Below are 24841 nucleotides of genomic sequence, written 5' to 3'. Positions count from 1 at the left end.
ATGTGCACTGGACGTTAAGATCGCAAGGGAAATAACGTAGAATATAGGAGGATAGAGGAACAGAATAAAAAAACACACACACAGAATGAAGAGGTAATAATGAAAAGATGACAATCGTTGGGATGGCATGGGGAGAGGGTACCTCATCTCCGGAAGCCGGCACGTTTCCGGTGCTTTAATGAATGTGGACGCTGCTTACAAGTGCAGCTAACGCCACCAGCATTGCCACCTAATGAACGATCAACTTTTTTTTTTTGTACACGAATTTGCCCCGTCACGTCGGGGTTCCAGCATGAAAGAGTGCACTTTTACCATTAACTGCACCAGATCCATGCAAACCGTTAACGGGCTGTGTCGGGCTTCATTCATTTACGTCAATAGCGCATATCAAATGTGCCGAAAAGCAAGGAAAATAATAAAATGAACACCGTTAATAATATGTTGATAAGATGTATTTGCAAATATGCCATTGAACAATAATTACTAAAACTATGAGTGATAGTGGATCCAGACATGCTCTTCAATTTTTCATTGCGTCTTTAACTTTGGATGTATGAGTCTGAAATAAATAAATATAATTTAATACCTTTCTAATAATAGTAACTTACCTACTTATATGGCGCTACAACTGCTACGCGGTCTTGAACTACTGCAGGAGTACCTCTAGACCGCTCAACGGATCAACACCATCACTCCATCTCAATAGGGGCCAACCACGTCGATCTTTTGTGAAGAATTGAACGAACTATATAGATCTTTTGTTATTTTGTCGTTCATAAAAAGATGTGTATTCATTACAACCTGCCGCTCCAGGTGCTCCAGATGATTATACTAAATGCTCTTAAATTTGATATAGTTCGCTCAACCTGCCGTATCTAGGTCTAGGGCCTGGGGTTACTATTCGCGAACTGCAGTAGCATAATTTAATGAACAGAGTTCGTTCGTTCACTTAAAACAACTTCTCAAACTGTACAGGTCCAGTTCTCGTGACCCATGTCCATCCCACATATACCGGACCAAAAATACCTCTGAGCATCCACTTCCATTCGTAATAATAATGATCCTCATTAAATTCCCAGGAAATATTGCGCATAATAATTCCGCAAATACCACCAGGGGGAACCGAAAAAAGTAACCAAAATATAATAAACTACAAATGCGTCAATAATGCGCAACGCCGAAAGAACGCAACCATAACCTACCTGATCGTAAATGGGGCAAAATAATTCGGCGCCTGGCGGAATCCGTGCACAGCGGGAGATTTCGGGCAATGGAATGTTCCCAAAAAACAAAACCAAAAAAAAAACACGGCACACTTGATGCACTTGTCCTGTTGCGTAAACAAAACACGCTCAGCGCAAAAGGAACCTAGGGCGACACACTTCAGTAACGCCAGGCACCTACACAAACCAGACCCTTTTCACTGCAATTCCAGGGCCCTCGCGCAACCGAAAAGTGATGTTTGCCGTTGGGATCGGTTGTGTGTTTGTAAACAGTGCAGCGGCAGGGCCATTTTGTGCCGCTGCACAGTTTTATGCAGAAATTCCTACGCTCTTTGCGATTAGGGGTTGTTTGTTGTCTTTTAACGACTGTTACACGTGGCTTAGCGTGTGTGTGTGTGCTGTGTATGCTGTGTGATGGGCGTCACAGCAAAAACACAACCGTGCACTAGTGTTTCTCGCTTGATACTGAACCGATTGCACTGATAAGTTATGTCACATTAGGTGCTTCGTACGTATTCTAATCCTTTTCTCTCTTAACTCTTCTCTTTCTTTCTTGCGGGGGTTTTGGATCGTCCAGAATCAAACGAGCTTCACCGAACACATCGACGCCAGCTGTGGAAACGATTGTTACATCAAGCAGGTAAGTAGACAACAGGTGTCCGTGTGCGCTGTCCTTTACGGTCTCTGTGTTCGTTCGTGTTGTGCATTGTCATTCCATTACTCATTTCATCAGCCGGTGTGAAGGTGGAGATAAGAAGAACCAACATTTAAAAGTAGAAATGTAACGGACGCATCCTGATCGGAGCAGTATGGTTGCTAGTTTCATCGGTTGCAAGTGTGGCGTACGAAAAGAGAATACACACACACACATTTGAAGCTCCTCGTCACACCGGTTGCGTACTAACGATTTTGCTCGAGGTGAGAAGTCAAGCGTACTTCCGCACCAGGGGGAAAGCAGCAAGAAATATTTGCTGACATGTGAGTACACTCGTACTAGACCTAGTACGGTGTGGAATTAATAGCGATATTGTAGACAGTTTTCATCAATGTGATATATGTATGCTATAGAGACTTTAGTGGTGGTCTAGGTGTATTTCGTTGTTGTCGACTAATTTTAGTATTAAGCTGCTGCATCGCTTTGTTTATTGAATGTAAAAGCTCCAATGCTGATTTATGATCGCAGGTTTACAACGATAATACAATTAAATTTTACAGGGTTACTCATTCAATTTCAGGATACATCGTAATTAGTGTTTGATTAATATGATTCAGATTCATGAATCTGAAAGACTGTTTGAACGGAATGAATTAGTTTGCATTGCTTTTTCCAATATTAATGAATCCTCTAAGATTCATGAACTAATTAAAATTGGCTTGACCGTCATGTTCCTCTCCTCTCGCCCCAACCTCAACAGATGCCAAAAGCGGCAACGACCACCATTTCACATTGGGCTGTAAATCATTAGGCGGATCAGGGCCCTCCAAAGGGATATGAGCCTATTCCTGATTTGAATGAAACCTTTCTAGAGATCGCATAAACAGACAGTGAATACGAATTTCTTGCACTCTAATATTAGAGTAATCGGCATACGTGACATGCTTAAATGCCAACATCATGCAGGTCGCCATGCCTATCAAGACCAACGCACCAACTGTTGTTTCCGCCCTAATCCGCCTTGCTGCAGCTTTGGAACACTTGCAATGAGGATTGTTTTGTAATGTAATACCACACTTTACAAGCCAATTGCAATAGTTACAGCAGCTCTACGACGCCAATCCCGCACACGTTGTGCAATGAATTCTTGGACGACTCAGCCCAAGACAAATATTTAGATTTATTGTTGGTGATTAAATTGGGTGAAGAATTCTTTGCTACATCCTTCCATCCTTGCCAACCAGGCGCAATAAAAAGAAATTATTATAAGCAAGCAAATCTTTGTACACAAAATCCCCATCCCTGAAACCCGTGCTGCGGCCAGCTGTGGCTTACCGCATTGCCCAACTGCACTTTACACTGCCTTTGTTTGACCATTGCGGAAAAGCGTTTCAATTTCCTGCCGCGCTGCCGAAACTGCATCGGATGCGATGCACACGCGTGTTTTGTTTATGCCACTGCTGCTCGTAATCTTTGATGGCTTTTTAATTACGCTCAATTATCGTCGCCACCGAACGACCGAAGCTGTGGCCGTTTGGTGTTTATGAGCGTGATGCATTTTTATTTTGTTTTTTGTTTTAAATGTGGCTTTCACGCTAAGAATGATCATGTGGTGTACTTGAATGCCAACGCTGGATTTAAGGATTATCTGGTGTTTTGCCCTATGTATATCTTACTGGGTTTCACATACGGGCAGCATGACATCAACATGGCAAGCTGTTCGTTGCCGTTTCCAATTCAAGTTTCCAAGCCATGCTCAGGCGGTTCTTTGTGGTCTAGCTCTGAAGAATTCTCGTAGCGTATCGATCTCCAATAAGTTCAACGACGGTAAGGCGCCTGCATAAACTTCCTCACGAAATCCAATTACTTTCAACGTCTCAGTAAAGTTATTGCGTCTATTAGCTAATTAGTTTCAGGCTTTGAAAAAAAAATCTCAAATGGTGACGCTATCATACACAGTGCACAGTGGCCGGAAACCAGGACAAAAATGTTTCTATCTTTTAAAATTGTTACTTTCAGTATTTTCGGTTTAAAGTAGATAAAGTTTTTGTTAATGTCTAACAAAAGCCACAAAATGTGGTCTTGCAAATCCGTACTTTCGGTGAAATGAATCATCAAACTAAAGAAATGGTTCCGAACCTGTGAAATTTGTCAAATAAGTGTAGCAAGTGTGAACGATAATATTTCCTAAACTACAACTAGGATTTCAATGATTTGCACTGTTTCAGAAAGATGTTTTACCCTTTAAACCTCCCTTTAAATGATAGTTTTAAATGGATGGATAAATTAAGCGATTGCGCGATCAATCCTATTAATCAATCCATTAATATAAATACCCAGGCAAAAAAAATAAAAAAAAACAACACAAAAGTCATCAAATCATTTGCAAAACAATTTAATCAACGAAATAGCTGATTAACGATTTTATCCAACTATTTGAAGCCATTTGTCCAACTGTGCACTATTGACCTCTAATGCGATCTACCAAAATCCATCTGCTACTAGTTTTTTATCCCTCGTTCCGCTTCGTCCAATTTCAATTTTATGCGCCCGAACAATATTTTGAAACGTTGCGGAACACGAGTTCCCATAGCGTCTGCATTGTGATGTAATTGTTGGGATGTGTCACCAGCAAACCAGCAATGCGGCCACGCTTAGCCAGTAGCGAGTGGAGTGTGTGTGTTTGTGCTAAAGTTCTGATCGCTTGGCCCCGTCGCATCGTCCACAAACCACGTGCCGGACAGATGAGGCACAAACTAGGCAGCAGGTTAATGTTTCGCGCTAGGGTTAGAACCAAACGATCGCGCTGGTGCCATTCCGATGGTTCCAGCAAGCCTGCCCGGTGGAATGTCTGGGCCGAGAATGGAGCGAAATTTTTCGGTCAGCTGAAGTAGCGAAATGTGTTACCATGGGATGCTATGTTTGGGGCAGATGTGCTGAATTTTTTTTAAACATACCTGAGCAACAATGTCTACGTTGTTGATAGGTGGTTTCATGTCTGATGTTTCAAGTACCCTCGCGATATAATCATCACGCTCTAGAAGCTTCTTCTAGAAAGTAGCTAAAGTTATACCCCTCAAATGATGCATATTGAATTGCTTTAAAGCGCGTCATATCAAAGCAAGTGTTCAAGATGCCTCAAATGTGTCTTGATATCACTGAAGCATTGAAAACTTCTTCCAACAATGTCTAGCAATAGATACGCTAGCAACTTGCAAGACTCGGTGCTACAACAACTCAAACGCTGTTGACTTGTTGTTGATCAACCGGCAGCGATACTACGTATCTTGATCTGTACCATTCGATCCGTACGTGTTTAAGTGTTCTAGTTCCCACCCTTGACGATGAGGTTTGGAGACGCCACTTCCTGGTGAATACGTGACAAATGTTTCGCTACGGTTTACCCTTTGACTCCGCTCGAACTCGGCATCTCTGTGTGCGTGTTTGTGTGTATGTGTGTGTGTGCATCAACATAAAATCGTAACGGAATTCTATGCTGCAGGGTTCTCAGCAAACAAAAAAAATATACGAAATTCAACATTATCGTTAGAATATCATTACTTTCCATGTCGCGCGTTGTGGGCAAATGGGAAACTGCCGCTGTACTTCGGCACAAATGTACAATCGCTTGCGCATGAATCGGAAACAGATACAAGCAAAACTCACACAACCTGGATGACGTGACGTTTTATGGCGTTTTCAAATGCAATACGATTTTGCAGTGGTTGTGCAGCATGACTGAATGCCGATTGGCATGCACACGTGTACTGGTGGTTTGATGAGTCGGGAGCGTAAGCCCCGTACCGTTGTGATGAATGATATCAAATGACTCAAAATAGAGAACCTTGAAACCGTCGATGACAAATAATGGTGGGTGACTTCGTTGCATTCTACATCTCGTTCCTTCCAGTAAGCACTAGAGGAGCTTTACTGAGGATTAAACTTAAATCGTAAGTTTGGTATTGGAATTCATTGTCGAACAGCAAATGCTTACGCTGGTGGAAATTGAAATTGAAAGAACACATCATTTCCTGGTCAATTATTTACATCTTGATTATTTCGTTATGGCGTTAAATAACAAAATATCTGAGCTATTCATTTCAGGTTTATTTCACTCTTTTTGGAGAGCTTTTTGTAAAATCGCATTCTACTTGTTTGGCAGCTTTCTGACACAAAAATATGACAGAATACAGTCGCCTAGTGGTTATTGGGCCTTCTTTGTTGCTCTACGACCTCACAGATCTAGTATATAGAATATGGAGGCAATATTACTTCGAGTATTAAACATAATCACGCATAGCGAACCCTGCATTTTGCGACGAACATGTGGCCCGATTAGAAGAATATCGATTTCATTCGTCGTCCACTGGCATTGCGTAGAATTCGTTGGTTCCCACGTGGTACCCGTCTGCGAAAAAAACCGCCCGACGCAACACCAGCATCACACGCGAAACCTGACGCGGCATACACGGTAGATGCACCGAACGATTGATCGATTGAGACCTTGACTGCGAACCCCGTATGTGCTATCGCTTTGCGTGCCGTAGCATCGTTCACCGTTCGATTAGCGCCCCCTGTACCTCGTCGGTCACGGTGCAGCTTGCGAGATTACGCGCATCTTAAGCACCCACCCTCGACGTGATGGTTTGTTTTTGTTTGGCTGCAAAAGATTTCTTTCGTTTCTTCCCGCTCGCGACCAATCGGGCACACATACAAATCAATTGAAGCGAATATATTGCCGCAGAAATGAAGCGGCAAACACCCAAAACACACAGCACGCCACTTGGATGGGCACTTTATGGATCGCGCGCATATTCTTCACCCAAGCCACTAACGATGCACTTCCTGCGATTGTTTGGTGTGTATGTGTACACATTTTCGCGCACATTTATGCGCTCGCGAATGCGTTTACACTCTGGTGGTGTTTGTGGGCATTTCGGTTCGGTTGCGGTTATAGCGGATTGCTACTACCGCTTTGTTGTTTGGGTTTCTGTTTTCTGTTTCCAAACAACAAGCAACTCTGCACGGGATGTACAGTCCCGCGACCTTCCGAACGAAACCTTAATCGCACCGACCCGATGTTGCATGGGGAACGAAAAAAAAAAACAAAACAAAACAGAGGCAGAATGTTTTAATGTTTTACAATTATTGCCTTTATTAACGGCGCGCTTTATGAGCGAACATTAAAGAGCCAGCATTACGCACGCATGTACCATAACCGGCAGATAGCAGCATGTGGATTGGGTGGAGTGGAGTATTGGGGAAGGTGAGGCGGTAGAAAACATCAACACCGGACGCTGCCAGGATGGTGCCAAAGGCTGGCCGCCACCCGGCCAGCAGCTGGGTAGAGTTGAAAATCTCGCCTGACGTATTGGTTCGTCCGGGTCAAAGATCGCCCACTCTGATGCATCTTTAGCCGGGTTGCGTTGGATCTTTGCTTCTACCTAATCCCCGGCCCGCGGGGGGATCACTTTTCGCCAGAGCACCAGAGCCCACACCACAACAGTATCAGACCGCTCCAATCTTACATTAAGGAGCATGTCCTCTACAAGTCACTTGAGACAGGACGACATTTGACAGTTTGCCGGACTACCTATCCGCTCCGGGGATCCGGATCCGCTACGGGGATCCCGGTCAGAGCAAAACCTTGAAACATCGGACCAGAGTGAAGATCTAGATTGGGAACCATGAAAATTAATCAAGAAGTGAAAGATCTTCCCAAGCTGGGCACGTAAATCTCACTGCTCATACACTCCACTCCAACTCTGCCCATCAAACGCTGCACAAATCTCTGATATCTAGCAAAGAGAGTGTGAAGAAGATGCGGCTTTGCTCCATCTCGCCTAGCCCTGCATAACCCCTGAACGAGTCGTCGGCTCATCTTCATACGGTGCGCCTCCCAAAGTGCCCTTTCCCGCCCTTCCCCTCCAACGTTGCACAGCAAATCAAAATGCTGGACAAATTCAAAACCCACAAATACCCCGTGGTCGTGTGGACGTCCACATTGGCTAGTCCGCCCGCGCTTTCCGGCTTGAATTAAGCACGGGCGGGACGTATGCGGCGCAGCCAGAGATGGTGGTGACGGTGGCCCATTAAATCTATTAACTTCGTTTTTTTTCGCCGGGATGTTTTGTGGCACGGTTGCGCGTCCACTCTTTGACGCTTTCGATATTTCCTATTTCTCCGTCTTCCAGTGTACGATTGGCTGCCGGCAATGGGAGCTTGCGCTCGAGTCCAGCTGTCAGCATGCGTGTGTAAGTATCACCTTATCTATTACAAAGCAGCAGGTTCTAGTTGACTTACGAAAGATAATACTTGTTCTTCGAACGCCTTACGTACAGAACGTCAGCGATCAGGAGCTGCTTGAGGCACGGGAGTGGTCCTGCATTGCGGGATGCAACGACGGATTGAGCCGGTACTTTCGGTGGCTAAAGGCGGAGATCGGTACACCGCATGCGCCGGCCCTTGTCGCCGACAGCCTTACCGCCACGACACTCGCACTAGAATGGGAAATCCCGGAGCGTCTGGTACGGCTGGCACGGCATCGTAACCGTGGCCCACGAAGCTATCTCGTACAGTGGCGTTACGAGGAGGTGGCCGGTGACTGGAAGTACTACCGGAACCAGAGCATGGGTGACAGCTCGACTGTGCGCGTGGACAACCTGCAGCCATACACCAAGTACCGGGTAAGGGATCCAGAAAGGATATTGCAGCTGAAGATGTTTACAACATGGGGTCTTACGGTATACTTCACAGTTTCGCGTCGCGTTGTTGCTGTCGCCTCACCACGACCAGGTCCTGACGTCTGAGCAGAGTGTCATCATCAGCACGCTACCGTCCGGTGTGCCTACCTCTGAACCCACCATCGTCCGTGCAGTTGCAGTAGATCACTCGCGCATATCCATCTCCTGGGAACCGGGCCCATTCCCGAACGGTCCCGTACTGTCATACGTACTGCAAATTAAAGACCTGCACCCGATCGGCTACAGTGCCCTCAAGGTTCTACCATCTCTTCAACAATTGATTTGTTTTTTTTCTTTTTCCTTTTCCACATTCTGATCAACTCACCCGTACCCTTTCTGCAATCAAGGGCGGGTGTGCTTTGGTGCTTAACGCTATGCTAGTTTACAGCCTGAGTTTGATGTTCGTCAGGTGTTGTTTGCCTTGTGTTCTTCTCTATGCTTTCGTCTACACTGTTTTATCTCACTGCTTTTACAACTTACACCTTCAACTCTCAGCACATCTATACAACTAATCTCTTCACAGTGTCCTTACTAATACATCTTCTTTGTTGTGTGTTGTTCTATGCGTGTTTGAATGTCTGGCATCTCTTGATGAATGTCGCTAGTAGCATGTCTAGAGACACTCGTCGCACTTTACCCTGATATCTTATTGATTAATTATCTCTCTTTATCTCTCTGCTGCGGTTCTGATATGTAGGAAATCCCGGAATCGAATACGTCTCGCCATTACATGTTCGAGAAGCTGGAACCCGAGCGTAATTATTCGGTTTCGGTAGCGATGCGCAATCCCGCTGGCGAAGGTCCGGCATCGGTGACACTCGTTGCCACACCACCCAAACCTACCGGCCACGAGGAAGCGCCACTGCCAACGCTCATTCTCGGTGCGGAACGTTCCATCCTGGCGCAGAGCTCACTGACCCTGTTCTCCGATCCCCCGACCAGCGTGTATGCCAGCGTCGACCACAAAATTCGTGGCACAGCAACGCACATCCGGCGCGGGCTACTGTTCGTGTCGGACGATGCCGGTTACATCTATCGCGCTCCATCGCATCCTGGTGCTGAGAAGGCACGGGTCGCCATACTGTTACCCGGTGCCGCCAATAACTTCCGCCCAACGCTACTGTCTGTCGATTGGCTAAACGAGCATCTGTATGTGCTGGGACAGGCGCGTCCGACGAAGCTGTGGCAGATTGCGTACTGCGATTTTAGCGGCGGCCACCTGACGGTGGCGATCGCGGGTCTCCAACGCAGGCCGGACCATTTCGCAGTGGATCCGTTCAATGGCTATCTCTTCTGGGTTGTTGGTGGTACCGGACCGGACTCGGGACTGTTCCGGCTAGATTTGGGTGACATCTCGAACGGTGTGCGTCACGAAATCCGACCCCTGCAGATGGTTAGCGGACGCAATTTGGGTGCGTTTACACTAGATCATGCCAACTTTCGTGTGCTGTTAGCTGATCAGGGCAATAACACGGTGTTGGCGGTATCGTTCGATGGTAGCAAGCAGGAAGACATCCGCAACAACACGCAACAGCCACGGTTCGAGCGCGTCAAATCGTTGGCGCGTGCGAATGGGCTGTTTTACTGGACGAACGGTACCGAGGTGTTTGCCGAGGACTATCACCGGCTGCACAACAGCTACTACCATAACGCATTCCCAATAGCGGCGAACAATACGTACTTCAGCATCAGCGTTAACCTGACAGCGGAACAACCGATCCCGGTACCCGTGAATCCACCGCGCAACCTGCAAGCACTTGCCTCACCGGATAAGCTTAAAGTGTCCTGGGATGTGCCGTATCTGCTCGGCGTGAAAGGGCGCGGTGCGTGGCAGAGCTGGAGCTACCTGGTGGAGATTAATGACGAGCAGTTTGACGGTGTGCTACACGTCGCTACGGTCAATGGTACGAGCTACGCCTGCGACATTGCCGGCCGGTTGCTCCCGAACCGGGTATACACTGTGCGGGCGGCCGCCTTTACCACGGCAGGTCGCGGACCATGGAGCCGGGAGTTCCGCGTACGGACACTGCGCCCCGAGAGTCAGCACCATTTGGTGTGGGCCAGCACGGACGGTATCGTGCGCAGTGACGTGATCGGTGAGCATGTGGCTACGCTCATACCGCGTTCAGCCGAACTGGACGGTGCAGCCGTCACGAGCCTTGCCTGGCACGCCCGCGTACTGTACGTGGTGAGCAATTCCACGCTACGGTTGTACCGCGAACCGAGCGCTCCCGGTGGCGAGTGGACGAAGCTGCGCGAGCTCGAATCGGTCGAGTGTGTTGCGATCGATTGGATCGGCGAACGACTGTACTACTCGAATCCGGCCCAGCAGCTGATCGTACGGTCAGGGTTGCTCGGTGAACAGCCCGAACCAATACACAGTGTGATGAACGTGCGCGAGATACGGTTCGATGCGTACCGTGGCTACATCTACTGCTCGTCCGGGCTCATACTTGAGGCGTTCCGGCTTAACGGCAAGAGCCGTGTGCAGTACTTCAGCGAGAAACTCTTCACCGGCAAACAGATCATCGGCATGACGCTTGACCACGACGGGCAACGATTGTTCTGGATCGTGCGCAGCTACTCCCACTCCCATCTTTACTGGGCACCGCTCGCTGGGAGTCCGGCCGCTAGTGGCAGTAGAGCTGGATCCGGCACGCTTCCTTCTCTGCAACTCACCGACCAGACGCCGCAAGGCCCTCTGCTACACTTCAGCGATCGTTTGCTGTGGCTGAAGGAGAGCCAGGTTGTGGTCGGTGATGTGAAGGGTGAAAATTTGGCGTACATTCGCAATCACCATCTGAACGGTACGCGAGCGCTAGCGCTGATCGATCCGACACCGAAAGCCGCCTCCATCAACGTGCTGCCTGCCAGTGTGAATGCTAGTACGATCCGCGTCACCGGTGATTGGAGACGCTTTAACATCAGCTGGACACCGGTCGAGAACGTCAACTACAGCACCGTATTTTACAAGCTCACGCTCAAACTGCCGGACGCACGGGACATTGTGCAGGAGCTAACTGTGCCGTTCTTCACGTACGGTGCCGCTGGTGATGATGATGGTAGTGACGATAGTAATGATGCAGCTAGTGTTGAACATGGACCGATCGCACCGTATACACCGATTGATATTACGCTGCATGCCTTCACCTACTGGCGATCGTCGGGCTTTTCAAGTGTGCGACGGCACACACCGGCAGGCAAACCATCGGTACCGGTTGCACCTCGTGCGTACATTCAACATTACTATCTGCCCGGCACACACGAACTGAGCACCGGCATTGTATTCCGCTGGTCACCACCGACCGAGCCCAATGGACCGATCGTAGCATACCGTGTCGATTGTTGGTCCAGCTACGATGACACGAAGCGCCGGGTGCTACTGGATGGTGTGGAGGTGCACAACAGAGAGCTACTGATACCGGAAGCGGTACACCCGAACATGACCTACTATCTGCAGGTGCGTGTATGCAATGTCGACCACAACGGTGATCCGAGTGAAATACGTTCGATTGGATTGCGCGACGGTCGCCCATTGCCCCTGCTGTACGCTGCTACCCACGAGCAGATACTGCTGCTGGATCTTGATCTGGGCAACAGTACGCCAATCGTGGCCACACCCGTACCGGCCAAACATCTCGCCGAACTACGCCACGAGCGTAAACTGTTCTGGGTGAACGATAGGAACGAACTGTTCATGCACGACGATGCGGATGGTAAGCGTAAGCTGGCACAGGTACTAGGGAACGTTACCGCTCTCACCGTCGACTGGGTCTCGCGCACTGTGTACGCCCGCACTCACACATCCTCCGGCAATGGAAGCACACTGCATGCGTACGATCTTAATCGATACGAGAGCGGTGGCTCGGAGCCGCACCAGCGCACGTTCAGTCTACCTGCAGAGCCAAGCACGATCGATCTGCTGCAATTCTTGCCGGACGCAGCCGAGCTGCTGGCAATGTCACGCTCATCCCGTGCCGGTTACCTTATCTCGCTCGATGAGCCGGACCGGGAACCGGTCTCCTTCAACTGTGCGGTAGAGACCGTAGACGAACGGATACAGCAGATCTGTGACGAGTTCGGCCACGAAATCAACGATAGTAGACCGCGCGATACCGTGCAGGACGAGGGCTATCTGTATTGGATCGGGACGAATGGTGCGGTGAATGTGCGAGCCCGCGATGATCCACCCACCACCGAGGCGGAAGAGTTCCCGATAGCAGGAGCTGTCGCTTTGCTGCCTGTACAGCAACAGCAGCGCTATCCTCCCGAGCGGTGCCTCGTCCCGGTCGTACACCACATCCAGTATTTGCCTAAGCAGAATAATAGCACCGAGAACTCCATCACACTCGGTCTGCCCGAACCGGAACGGCACGCCGGCTGTAAACGACGGCCACCGGCAATACGGTATCGCATCATGTATCAGCTGGAGAGTGACCCAACTGCCGATCTGTACGTGGACTACTCGTACGAGATGAGCCGCACGATCGGTAACCTTCGGCCGTACACTAGCTACCGGTTTGGTATATCGCTCACCAACCACTACCTCGCAGCAAGCGGTACACTGACCGAGCGGTTGTTTGTCGTTGCGGAGACGACCGAAACACCCAAGCTACAAATGCCGGCCGTGTTCAAAACGGATGTCGGGCCACCATCGCGCCCCGAAGACATTACGGCGTTCCCGATCAGCCCAACCGAGGCGTTCGTCAGCTGGTTGCCACCGCGCCAGATGAACAGCGAGTTTTTGTGGTATGAGATATATCGTGCGGAGCTGGACGGCACGCCCCGACAACTGCACGATATTACAGGTATTTAGGAGCACTTTTGCCAATAGAGTACAAGAACTGTATGAACTAATGTCACATCGTTATTTGTTTCTTTTCGAAAGTTAATAAAAAAGTCAACAAACTGATGACGGCGGAGATTCAGAAACTGCAGCCGAACCAGACGTACATTCTATGGGTACGGGCGCACTCCACCTCGCATGCGTTTAGCGATAGTGAGATGGTCCAGATACAGACGTTTCCGGAGCCGACCGCTATACAGCTGCTAACGATCAACTCGACATGCATTCGGTTGCAGTGGACCCCTCCTGCCAATTGTACGAGGTATGTAGCATTCGGATATTCCGCTCGTACGCAGTAACTAAACGCAACATGGAATCTTTCTCAACAGCTACCGGATTCAGTACTCCATCGCTGGACAAAACATCTGGACGACGATGTACGATTCGACAACGCTGTCATCAATCTGGTACAACTACGAGCTGAAGGAGTTGTTGCCGAAGACTAAATATCGGTTTAAGATTCTGCTGTACTATCCAAACCGAACGGAACCGTACCAGTGGCCGAACGACCGTGAAATACTCTTCGAAACGAAGGCAGACAAACCTTCTGCACCCGGTCGCCCCACAGTGACAAAACTGGGACAGGATATATACAAGGTTAGCTGGGATCCGGCAAAGGAAAATGGTGCCACCATTGAGGAGTACGCCCTGGAAGCACTCGTAACCCAGTCGAAGCGGGCCGCTCGTTTAGTGATGCCACCGGCGGTGGTGAACTCACTGGTGGTTGGTACGAACGGTAGCAATGCTACTGAATCGTTTACTGAAGTCGAAACATATGATGAACACTGGAGCCAGGTGTACAACGGTACGGATGTGTACTGGTTCATCCCGGTAGAGCACACCATCCAGAGCAACCTGTTTCGGGTACGGGCACGCAACTCGTACGGTTGGGGCCCATACAGTGATGAAAGCCGGGCAACCAGTGGAAAACTACAGGTGCAGCGTACCTTCGTCTACATCGGGACCTTTGTCTTTTCCATTACCGGGATAATAATGTTCGTCTCACTGCTGGTAGTATTAGGTGAGTATAGCTAGCTATCATGGACCCACAACCGAACTGTTTTTCTTAATTCGATGACGTTCTCCCTCTTACGGTGAGCCTAGTGTTGCGCGCAATACATCGAATGAAGAAGATGAACCAGGCCAATGCACGACTTTCCGATGTTGAGCTGGCAAACCTGCGAGAGCTTCCGCGCCGTGGTAACTTTGTGCAAACCACCAACATTCTGTACAGTTCCGGCTCAATGACAGACGCGGAAATAACGCTGTTGCCCCGTATACGTCTCGACCAGGTACTTACAGACAGAAGATATACAGTAGTTGGCACATCTACAAAACCTGGTTTTCCCTCTTCTAGATCTTTATGGCAAGTTCCTCGTTGCTGGGTAGTGGAGCATTCGGTGAAGTATACGAGGGTGTTGTAAAAGGCGTCGACGGCGAGGCGGAAACACGGGTGGCCATAAAGGTAAGCGGCAACATAACCTGACCGGATCCTTTCGATGCTGATATTCATGCTTTTCTCCCTTTCCTCCGCATCTTAGACTCTCAAAAAAGGTGCAAAACTGCACGAGAAACAAGAGTTCCTACAAGAAGCACAGCTGATGAGTAACTTTAAACACAAACACATTACGCGTCTGCTCGGTGTGTGCCTTGAGGCGGATGCACTACTGATCATCATGGAGCTGATGCAAGGTGGCGATCTGTTGAGCTATCTGCGCCGCAGCCGGTCCCTGCCGGGCCAGGCCGCACGGTTGACGATGCTCGATCTGATCTCGATGTGCCAGGACGTGGCGTCCGGTTGCCGGTATCTGGAGGAGATGCACTTCGTACACCGCGATCTGGCATGCCGCAACTGTCTGGTGTCGTCAACGGATCCGCGCGATCGCGTGGTAAAGATTGGAGATTTTGGGTTGGCACGAGACATCTACAAGAACGACTATTATCGGAAGGAAGGTGAAGGTTTGCTGCCGGTGCGGTGGATGTCGCCAGAAAGTCTGGTAGACGGTGTGTTCACGTCCCAGTCGGACATCTGGGCGTTCGGGGTGCTGCTGTGGGAAATAATGACGCTCGGTGAGCAACCGTATCAGGCGAAGAACAACGTCGAGGTGCTGAACCATGTGCGCGAGGGTGGCCATCTCGATCGACCGAAGGTGTGCCCGAACGAGATGTAAGATATAGGAGTTGGAGATGCTTTTACACCCTGAGCAACTTTGTAAGCGTGCGTACGATTGACTCTTTCCCAGGTACGAGCTCATGCAGTACTGCTGGAGATTCTCACCGGATGAACGGCCCACGTTCCGATACTGTTTGGAGGTGTTGAGAGCACTGCGTGAAAATACAAGCGAGGATACGCAGATCATAGCACCGTTCCCGGCAAAACTGCAGCAAGGTAGGGAAGAACGTTTGAACAACGCTTTTCACAAGATAAAACCACACGCGCACTTTTAAGCACTGCACGCCAATCAAGCAAACTCATCCATTTCGTTACAGAGGCCGTATCGAATCCGACATACTTGGGGTCCGAAAGTGGCCAGGTTTCACCACTGTCAGGTAGATAGCGATAGCGTTGCACCTCACACCTTCATGATTATTTCCCCAGGAAACAGAATCATCCACGCGTTTTACTATGCGTTCTCGTAGTCATTATCATCTTCAGGCATTCCAAACATGTCTTCTGCATGGCTTTCTAATTGTCTCTGGAAGTTATAGTCTTGTTGTACAATCCATATGGAGTGCAAGAGCATACTTAAATTACAATATCAAGTAGTAGGTCTTAGACGTTAGATAATAGTTTTGAATAATTTTAACCTCACTTGCTTGTTTAACACTGCTTGTAATGCTTACCATGCTTTAAAGCTTATAAAGCAATACGTTTCTCGGGGGTGATGCCTGTGACAAGTGACCACCTGAAGCTCATCTCCACTTTCTGTTTACACAGGCTCACTACGCTACGGTGGAAACGATGTCGGAATGATCGCCACACCGCCGACATCCAGCAGTGGCAGCAGCGGTGCAACTGGAGGTCCCGGACCAAACACCCCAAAGTACTTGGAGCTGGTGTACGAGAACAGTGGCGACCAGGATCAACCGGATGGCTTCTGCGTACCACCGGACAGAGCCAGTCCGATATCATCGATGCCCACCGACAATGGTTATGAGATACCGATCACCGACACCCGTGGACAGTTCGTCGAAGCAAGCAGCAGCAACAGCCTGCCACGCCACGCGAACCTGGGCCAACCCAACCTGCCGGTGCTCATACCGAACCTCTCGGTTCTGCTCCCGGATAGTGCGGACGTCAACCGAGACTGCCATCAGCAGATGGAATCAGACGCGCCGGATGCTGCTACCAGTAGTAGTATTATCGAACGCGAGGAACGCGAGGCAAGAAGCTGAGCTTGGTGCGCCGTGCGCGATGGGAAGACCCTGGCTGCGAGGATCGATAGCGGTACGGTGTAAAGCAGGGAACAACGACTGGTTTTTAGATAACTTAGTGAACAGTCATATGAGTTAAGATATGGATTAGAGTGAGCGAGACAGTGTAACATGCAGGCAGAGGCAAATCAAAAACGATAACGTCGCCAAGGTACAATGCCCATGCGAAAAAAAAAACAGTACGAATGAACAGTGATAGTATGACAGTGCCTTCTAGTGCTTGCCGAATCCAACAAAATCAAGGATTTTGGGTTACCGTTTAGTGAGTCAATTATAACGACTAGTCGCTCGCTAGGTGTCCCTCTAACTGTCCACCTAGCGAGCTGAAGAATTCATATTTTATTGAACCCCTGAGATGCACTGACATTGCATTGTCCATAAACAACCACGTCAGACAGAGCTATCGTACGGGTCTGTTAATTGTACTTCTAGTGTGAAGACTATGCCACTATGTAAATACTCATTATAGAGCACACGTCTAGCTTGAGCACATGTGTTAGGGTGGATAGAGCGGAAGACAGAAATCATAAAACAAAAACGCTTAGCTCGATGGTGTATTCAAAACGGTACGAATGTACGGACAACTACCTAGCCGCGTCCAAATGCGCCAGTATACTATAATGCGTGCCAAACAAAACAAACTGTGTGGAGATATATTGACAGAGCTTCCAGTAGGTGAGGTTCAGTTTTTTTTTTGTAGTTTTGGATGAATCTGCATGAATGACTCTGAATATTAATTCGGAAGATTCATCACCTCCTAAGGATTTTACCAAACCCCAAAGATTCATAAAATCTGAAAGATCCATAAATCGGTACGAAATCACATATTATTTTTCAACATAAATTCTTATTCAGAAGCGGAAAATATAACAAAATATGCAAAATCATGACAACTTAGTGATTCATCTATAAGGATTCACGATACTTTAAGGATCCATGAATTTTTGTGAGAAGTTCATGAAATCTTTAAATTTATTGAGGATTTATGAATCTTTGAGGAATCATAAATATATGATAAATCATGAATATTTTGAAAGTCGACTCATGATTTGAATGACTCTCTACCGGAGATTCTTAGGAATGAATCATTTTTAAAAAAGATATAGAGATAGATATAGACGGGCAGCTCTCTGATGAACAGTTTCCCGTTTCGTTTTATTTTGCGTGTATTTGATTTTAATTACATTTTACGTATAGAATCTCGTTTAATTATTATTTTGTCGCTCCTATCGATTTTAATATATTATTCAACTATTATTTACACCTGACTACGCAAGTATTACGTTTAGGCGACGCACGCCGGTGCTCGCTCGGAAGGAATCGGAAGATAAACACGAACCCAGTGTAGATGAAGCAGTCGATGGTAGGAATTAAATGGCGGTCGGAAATAATGTCGAAATCTATTTTACAGCTGTATTAGCATTGTGCTTTCTTTCCTCCGCTTGTCGACAAATGTATGGCTTCATCCGTGAAGATGTACGATAATTTATATGTTAGGTAAAGCTACACAGACCGTTCTAGTGTAATCAAAGCAGCCCTTAAGCGATGGCGAATTTCACGAGTGTATCCTACGAAATAAACGCCACAGCGCATTAATTCACTGCTTGAAAGACGATCAGCAGTACTAATTTTCCCCCTCCTCCCAAATAAATATTGTTCTTCAATTGATTATCTGCTTGTTGCCTGTGTGTAAGTGCTTTTTTATGTGTTACTGATAAAGAAGGAGAAGTTGCTGTAAAAGATTTGATAACGCATAGCCATTTTGTTCGGTTCTCTTACCGGTTGACGATTGTATTGGAATATCTGAGTTTGCTCTTGTTTTGTTTTGTTGTTTGCGTTTGACCTCCGCTTGGTGTTGCGTTGATAATGTGTTACGTTTAATGAAACACTTGTGTTACGAAACCGAACCCCACAAACAGCCTGGAGCGTCGATGGGATGGATGAAAGAGGACGCGATTATTTAGAGGCAATCATTTTGAAAAAAACCCTTTAAATGATCTATTAGCTTCCAACGAACTTGTAAACATAAAACAACAAAACACAACAATCGATGATAAGCGACGAGGAACGCACTGTGCAAACTGACAAAAATTAGTTCCAATTCCCTTTTTCAGCCGCCAAGAATGGACAGCCGGCTGCGAGAAAGAATAATTATTGCTTAATACAAGCACAGCGACATCGGTAAACAGCGTAGAAGGGGCACCATTATGGTGAGAACGGTGACAAGGTCGGCAGGATCTGGTACGGCAGTTGCACGGTAGCTCTAGCCAGTTGTTGGAACGAGGAAAAAATTAGGCAGAAAAGAAACAGAGAGAGAGAGAGCCACATCTCGCTTTGAGCATGTTCGATAATCACTGACACACTTGCAGCGGCGCAACACACTAGATCAAGGTTTATCCAATGCGGACGCCTTGGGAACACCTTCCGTTTGGTACCGCTTCCGGGCATTAGATACGAGAACCTAAAGAGGGCCCCCTATTTAAGATGCTACAGACCGGAGTTCAACAGTTTGATGAAGAATTCCGATAATGAACAATATGGAAAGGCATAAGAATTCTTGCTTATCTTTCTGATAGTACGGTAGTCAGCCAAGTGCTCTATCCATCGGCAACAATCGTTACATACGTCAACGGTACACAGTATGAAAGTCGAAGTACGAAAATTGTACTCGATATATGACGCACATTGCAGGGACAGCTCGTACCAGGTGAACCGGTGGGGATGAAAAAAACGCTACTCAACCTTGCCGCTATGGTGCATCGGCGCGTCACCCGGTTAAGATCGAAAGTTGCACTGCTGCCCGGTTGCTGCTGGAAGCACTTCTTGGCTGAGCGTATCATTCGACTGTGTGGTATCGATGAGTGAGCGTCACGAAACGGTTTTGTGCGAAATCTAGCTGGACACACCACTCAACAACCTCGATCATTCGATTGTAGCATCCATCAAGCAACGTAAGCCAACCTCAAACGTAACGCGGTGTTACATCCTGCCGGGAAGTGTTACACTTGGTGTTCTGGACAACGATGGGCTGTTGCCGGTGGTATCTGGTGGTGGGTTTGGGATTAGGTACTGCTGCAACGGGATTAATATTTATACTGGCATGGCCGAACATCTTTGACATACTCGTGTCTGAGGTAAGTGATGATATCCATTTCGGCGGGGATTGCGATTATGTAACGTGTAACGTGCAGAGCACACGAATTGGGCAAGTGCTAAACCATCACGTGTGATAAAGGATCTTCATCCACCAGTAGGATGTATCTCACGTATGACTATCGTCCATACAACTGATATGCAAATCTACCTTCCAAGTCTTATGATACACACGCATCATTAGTCCACGGACAAGGGTCCGAGTCGTCTAATAAAAAGTGTTAGCATCCACCAAGTTGAGTTCACGGTGGTCAACAGGTTTGCCTACCTTGAATCGTCAATTGCAAGCGAATTACTCGACGCCGCTACGACTTCAGGAAGTCATTCATATCTATCGGTTTCGAACACTTCTTCGCTGTTCAACAACAACGACTAACTGGGTGTTTTAGCCGCTACTCGAGCAGAAGTGACTTCAAAAGGGGAATATTTTGCGTTCTTCATAACTGGATGTCCAAGTACGTTAGTTTGATGAAACTCTTCCAGAACAATGGGGTTCATCCGGTCTGGGTGGGATTCACAAGCAATAAATTATTCCTGTGATATGCGCAATTCAAACTTCAAAACCAGATCAAAATGACGACATCCGAGCTTCATTCTGTATGCAGCAGTAATGGCGCCCGGTTGTCACAGCATCTTAAAAAACCCATATTGACACCTGCGGAGCACCTAGGGTCAACCGTGTACGATGATCAGGTTGTTCTCTCTCTCTCTCCTGATAGTTCCGGTATCTCTATTAGAGGACGGTGTTTACCGTGCAAAACAAACATCCGTACATGGGTCAAACCTTATTTGGCGTGTGGCGTAACGGTGTCATTAAATTCTCCCAATTAACTTCCTGCAATTGATAAATGTTCCTCTCGTGTGTCGTACTTTCCGAAGGAGAAATCTCTACTGCCGGGCTCAGCACTCTACAAAGAATGGCGGCGACCCACGATGCACCCTAGCTGGCAGTTTTACGTGTACAACTGGAGTAACGCACAGGCATTTCTAAGTATTCCGCAGGAGGCATCGACGGCTAGCTTTCAGGAGCTGGGACCCTATACGTATAATGGTGTGTTGTAGAGCCCGCGAGGTCTATCTCTCATACTAACAACATATCTTGCTATTTGCAGAATACACCGAAGTTATAGACGTCAAGTTTCACCAAGGAAATGGTACTCTATCATACCGCAAGCGAACCTTCTTCCGGCGTAACTTCATCGGCACACAACCGCAGGTGATCACCAGCGTTAACTTTGTCGCCTTGCTGACGTCCCATCTGGCCCGCAACATGGACTACTCCTTGCAACGGGAGATGTCCTTTCTGCTGCACAACTACCGTCAGGACGTGACGGTAACTAGACCGATCGGGCATCTACTGTTTTCCGGGCAGCGCGAACCGATGTTGGAGCAGATGCGCAAGCTGCTCTGCACCGACAAGAATCTCGGAGCGCTGTGTCAGGACGAGCGTTTGGCATACTTCCGTACGTTCAACGTCAGCAGACGACCGAGCGAAATCTACAGCATGGACATCGGGATGCATGATCGCTCGACATACGGTATAGTGCGCTCCTGGGGCTCAACAGTTCATCGTAAGGCGAGCAACGCAATTCAGCCCTGTGATGGTTTTGAAGATCTTACCGGAGAGCTATTTCCGTCTCGCCTCGATCGCGGTAAACCGATCACGATTGTTCTGCCGGAACTGTGCCGAAGACTAACGCTGGAGTATGATGAAGAGCTGCTGCTGGATGGTATCATGGGTTACCGCTACACGGCACATCTAATTCGACCGTTCAGCACCGAAATGGTGGAAGCAAGCGGCATGACCAGCTGTCCGGAAATGTCCATTCGGTTGGGCAGGTACGGCATGCTTAACTCGAACGAATGTAACGGCCTGCCGTTGTACGAATCAGAGCCGGGTTCTTACTCAAACCAGTCAGATGGCAATAGACGTCAACTGTACTACGTCCTGGAGCCTACGACAGGGACGGTGCTAGAGTCATACATCGGTCTAGCGTATCACACGGATCTTCGTCCAAACGAACATATCGCACTGTTTCAGAACGTACCAGAACTTCGCGTACCGCTGTTTCGCTTCGACCGTTACTACCGACTGGGAGAGCCGAAAGCTGCCAAGCTTAGGCAGCTGCTACATCTACTAGAGGTTGGTCATCAGGCAGCGCTTGCTGGATGCGCTGTCGGTATTACTTTAGTATTACTAACAGCAATATACGCATGCTGGAAGTCACGCAAACCCAGCAAAAATCGCAACGACGAATACAGCATCATCGGGATGCAGCTACGCAATGACGGACGGAGTGATCAATTGATGAAATAAACATTAAACATTAAACATTATAAGTCCGTTACCGATTTCATCCTTAAAGCAACGTGACTGTTGATAAAAGTTCGCAAGAAAAGCTTTTAAAAACTTTTACGAACATAATGCTTTCAGAATTCGAGCAGCGTTGAAAGCTTCTCGGTTTTCGAGCAGTAAAGGGGAAATGTATTCAGCAAACTCGCAACTTTATTAACGGATACGTCCGTGAACATCACTTCTGAAAATGAATTGTCTCTATAATAAAATACAATATTACTACAACAACACCTTATCAAACCTTTACAAGTGGAATATTTTGCTTTATAATGCAAAAATAAAGTTCTGTATTTCGTCATGTTAGGAATAATTTGACAGCGGCCGTTTCGAGCACATTTGATTGAATTGGTGTGATGATACAAACTTACAGGGTTCGTAGCACGCTTTTTTAAGATAATCATTCCTATTCAATGAATCGGTATAAATGTATGTTGGTGTATTTTTAGTTGTTTTTGAATCCTTGTTTAGCGAAAAGGATCAATAGAATCCCCATTCAGCCGTCCCGTGTTCTAGTGTTCGTTCAGCAAGAATAAAATTAATTTAAACGTCATGATTTTAACCTTAATGGGAAAGTGATTTCTCAAACCCTGTAACTCGCCGTAGCACTCGGCTCACCTACACATTCGCAGCGTGTACGTATACGGGCGCTGATCTGTCAACTCTTCTTTTTCGCCCTGCTCGCTTTTCTCTTCTGCGCGGTCCGGTACAAGGAACCTGCACCCAGTGCCATCGAGAGAAAAAAAAAACTAGTTTGACAGGTGCTGTCAACGAAACGCGATAGCTTTTTTTCATAAATCTCGACCTTTAATTAGGGAAGGTAATAGCGTCAAGTGTGTCGGAAAGTTTTACATGTTGGCTAACCCAGTGGCCACAGCTGTGCACCAGTGGGTCGAACAGAAGGGAAACAGGGCACGGCGGGTCGCCCCCCACATCGGCTAGACCAGGTAAAGGGGATTCTCGGTCGTGTTGTCTGCTATCCATCCCAGTATCAACCCATAGGAACGGAATACAAAAAACCCCCTCGTCAGCAGAACCACCAACGAGGGAGAGGAGCAAGAAGAAGAAGCATTGTGAAAAAGTGAAAATCGATCATCTTCCCGAGCCCCCAGCTCTTGGAGGGCAAAATGGTAACCGAACCGTTCCGTTGTTCCGTGTTGTCCCGAACAACAAATGTGCAGAGTGTTACGGATAAAACGGGAAAAATGCACCCACCATACTTGCACATGCACAACGTAAGCGTTTGGTGCGAACCGGAAACAAGGTGGTGCAATCTTTTTACAATTCTAAGCGGAAAAAGGTTGTGCAGCTGGGAAAACGGTTCTCCCGGCGGAACGAGAAGTTCCAGAACCGTTCCAGCAAAACGGAAGGCCCTCCTTTATATGTTCACTGTTCAACCTGGGAGCTTGTAAAACTCCCGTAATCTCTCCCTCTCTAGCTTCTCCCGTCAAGCCCAAATTCCGTCCACTGGACTTACTGCGTGGCCCGGGTTTTCATTTTTTTTTTATCGAAAACCCATTATCTAAATGTCCCTTTGATGGCTCCCAAGTCGCGGAAAAGCGAGTGAAAATCCTTCATACCGGCTGCTAAGAATTGTGCCCTCATCAGCCCCCTTCTTTCTCTGCTATCATCCTCTTCCGCGCACACCGACAGGCGCACACACAGTGGCACATCCGCCCTAATGCTGTCTGATGGTTTTTTTTTGTTTAATAGTTATCATGTACCCCACGTTCACCCTTGCCAACTTTCTCTGTTCTCCACCCACCCCTCTAATAACAGAGAACTGTCATTGAAAAGTGCGTGACTTGGAATAAGTAAAAGTGACGAATGGAAAAGAATAATGAATGAAGCGATACACAGGAAAAAAGATCGTATATCTTGTATGTGTGTGTCCGTGACATAAGTGTGTTGTAAGTGTAGGTGTGCGCGTGCGCCTGTGTGTATGTACGATGTACGTGTGCTATCCTGTCTGTATATATGTGTGTGTGTGTGTTCTTGTGTATTAGCGCACGTGTGCATGAGAAATTTTCTTTCCCAACCCCTGTACTGCCTCCCCTCCCTACACCCATCCTTCCCTTCGCTAGCTTCCTGTTCGGAAGGGAAAAAAAATCCTGAAAAAGGATCCTTTTACAGCACGTCATCCTTTCCAATGCATTATCGCCCAAAGCCAACCCTCGCACAGGGGGTGGGTGTTATGGACGTGTATCTTTGCCGATAATAAGATTGCGTACAACCAAAATTATCCGAGTGCGAAAAGAAAATGGGAGAAAAGAAGATGCAGGAAAAACCTCATCCCAGCACCGTCATCGTCGGGATGGGCTGGTGTGCGCCTGAGCGTTGGTGTGTATCGCACACAAACATCCACACACATGCACACATTGGCACACGCACTCATTCTCATTCAGTCATCCATCGTTTCGCCACAATCAGCCA

General features: G+C 47.7%; 2 protein-coding genes across 2 annotated transcripts in view; both read left to right on the top strand.

Moving 5' to 3' along the window:
• The window catches only part of LOC128306870 (protein sevenless), a 30965-nt gene extending 12425 nt beyond the window's left edge, over positions 1-18540 (top strand). The window contains exons 2-14 of the mRNA XM_053044502.1: positions 1801-1863; positions 8073-8132; positions 8220-8564; positions 8635-8877; positions 9319-13429; positions 13510-13729; positions 13797-14492; positions 14567-14759; positions 14825-14932; positions 15009-15634; positions 15711-15856; positions 15958-16017; positions 16406-18540. Coding sequence (XP_052900462.1) covers positions 1801-1863; positions 8073-8132; positions 8220-8564; positions 8635-8877; positions 9319-13429; positions 13510-13729; positions 13797-14492; positions 14567-14759; positions 14825-14932; positions 15009-15634; positions 15711-15856; positions 15958-16017; positions 16406-16863 — 7329 coding nt within the window. The 3' untranslated portion in view covers positions 16864-18540. The remainder of the gene's footprint in view (positions 1-1800; positions 1864-8072; positions 8133-8219; positions 8565-8634; positions 8878-9318; positions 13430-13509; positions 13730-13796; positions 14493-14566; positions 14760-14824; positions 14933-15008; positions 15635-15710; positions 15857-15957; positions 16018-16405) is intronic.
• A 1385-nt stretch (positions 18541-19925) lies between these two features.
• Positions 19926-22372, top strand: LOC128306874 (protein peste-like). Its single transcript, XM_053044509.1, has 3 exons — positions 19926-20036; positions 20935-21106; positions 21168-22372. Exons 1-3 carry the CDS (start codon positions 19926-19928, stop codon positions 22370-22372), a joined length of 1488 nt encoding a protein of 495 aa, XP_052900469.1.
• Positions 22373-24841: the final 2469 nt, after the last annotated feature.

This window comes from Anopheles moucheti, chromosome X (assembly GCF_943734755.1).
Source record: "Anopheles moucheti chromosome X, idAnoMoucSN_F20_07, whole genome shotgun sequence".
In the NCBI taxonomy this organism is placed as follows: domain Eukaryota; kingdom Metazoa; phylum Arthropoda; class Insecta; order Diptera; family Culicidae; genus Anopheles; species Anopheles moucheti.
This window is presented reverse-complemented; position numbering and strand designations above follow the sequence as displayed.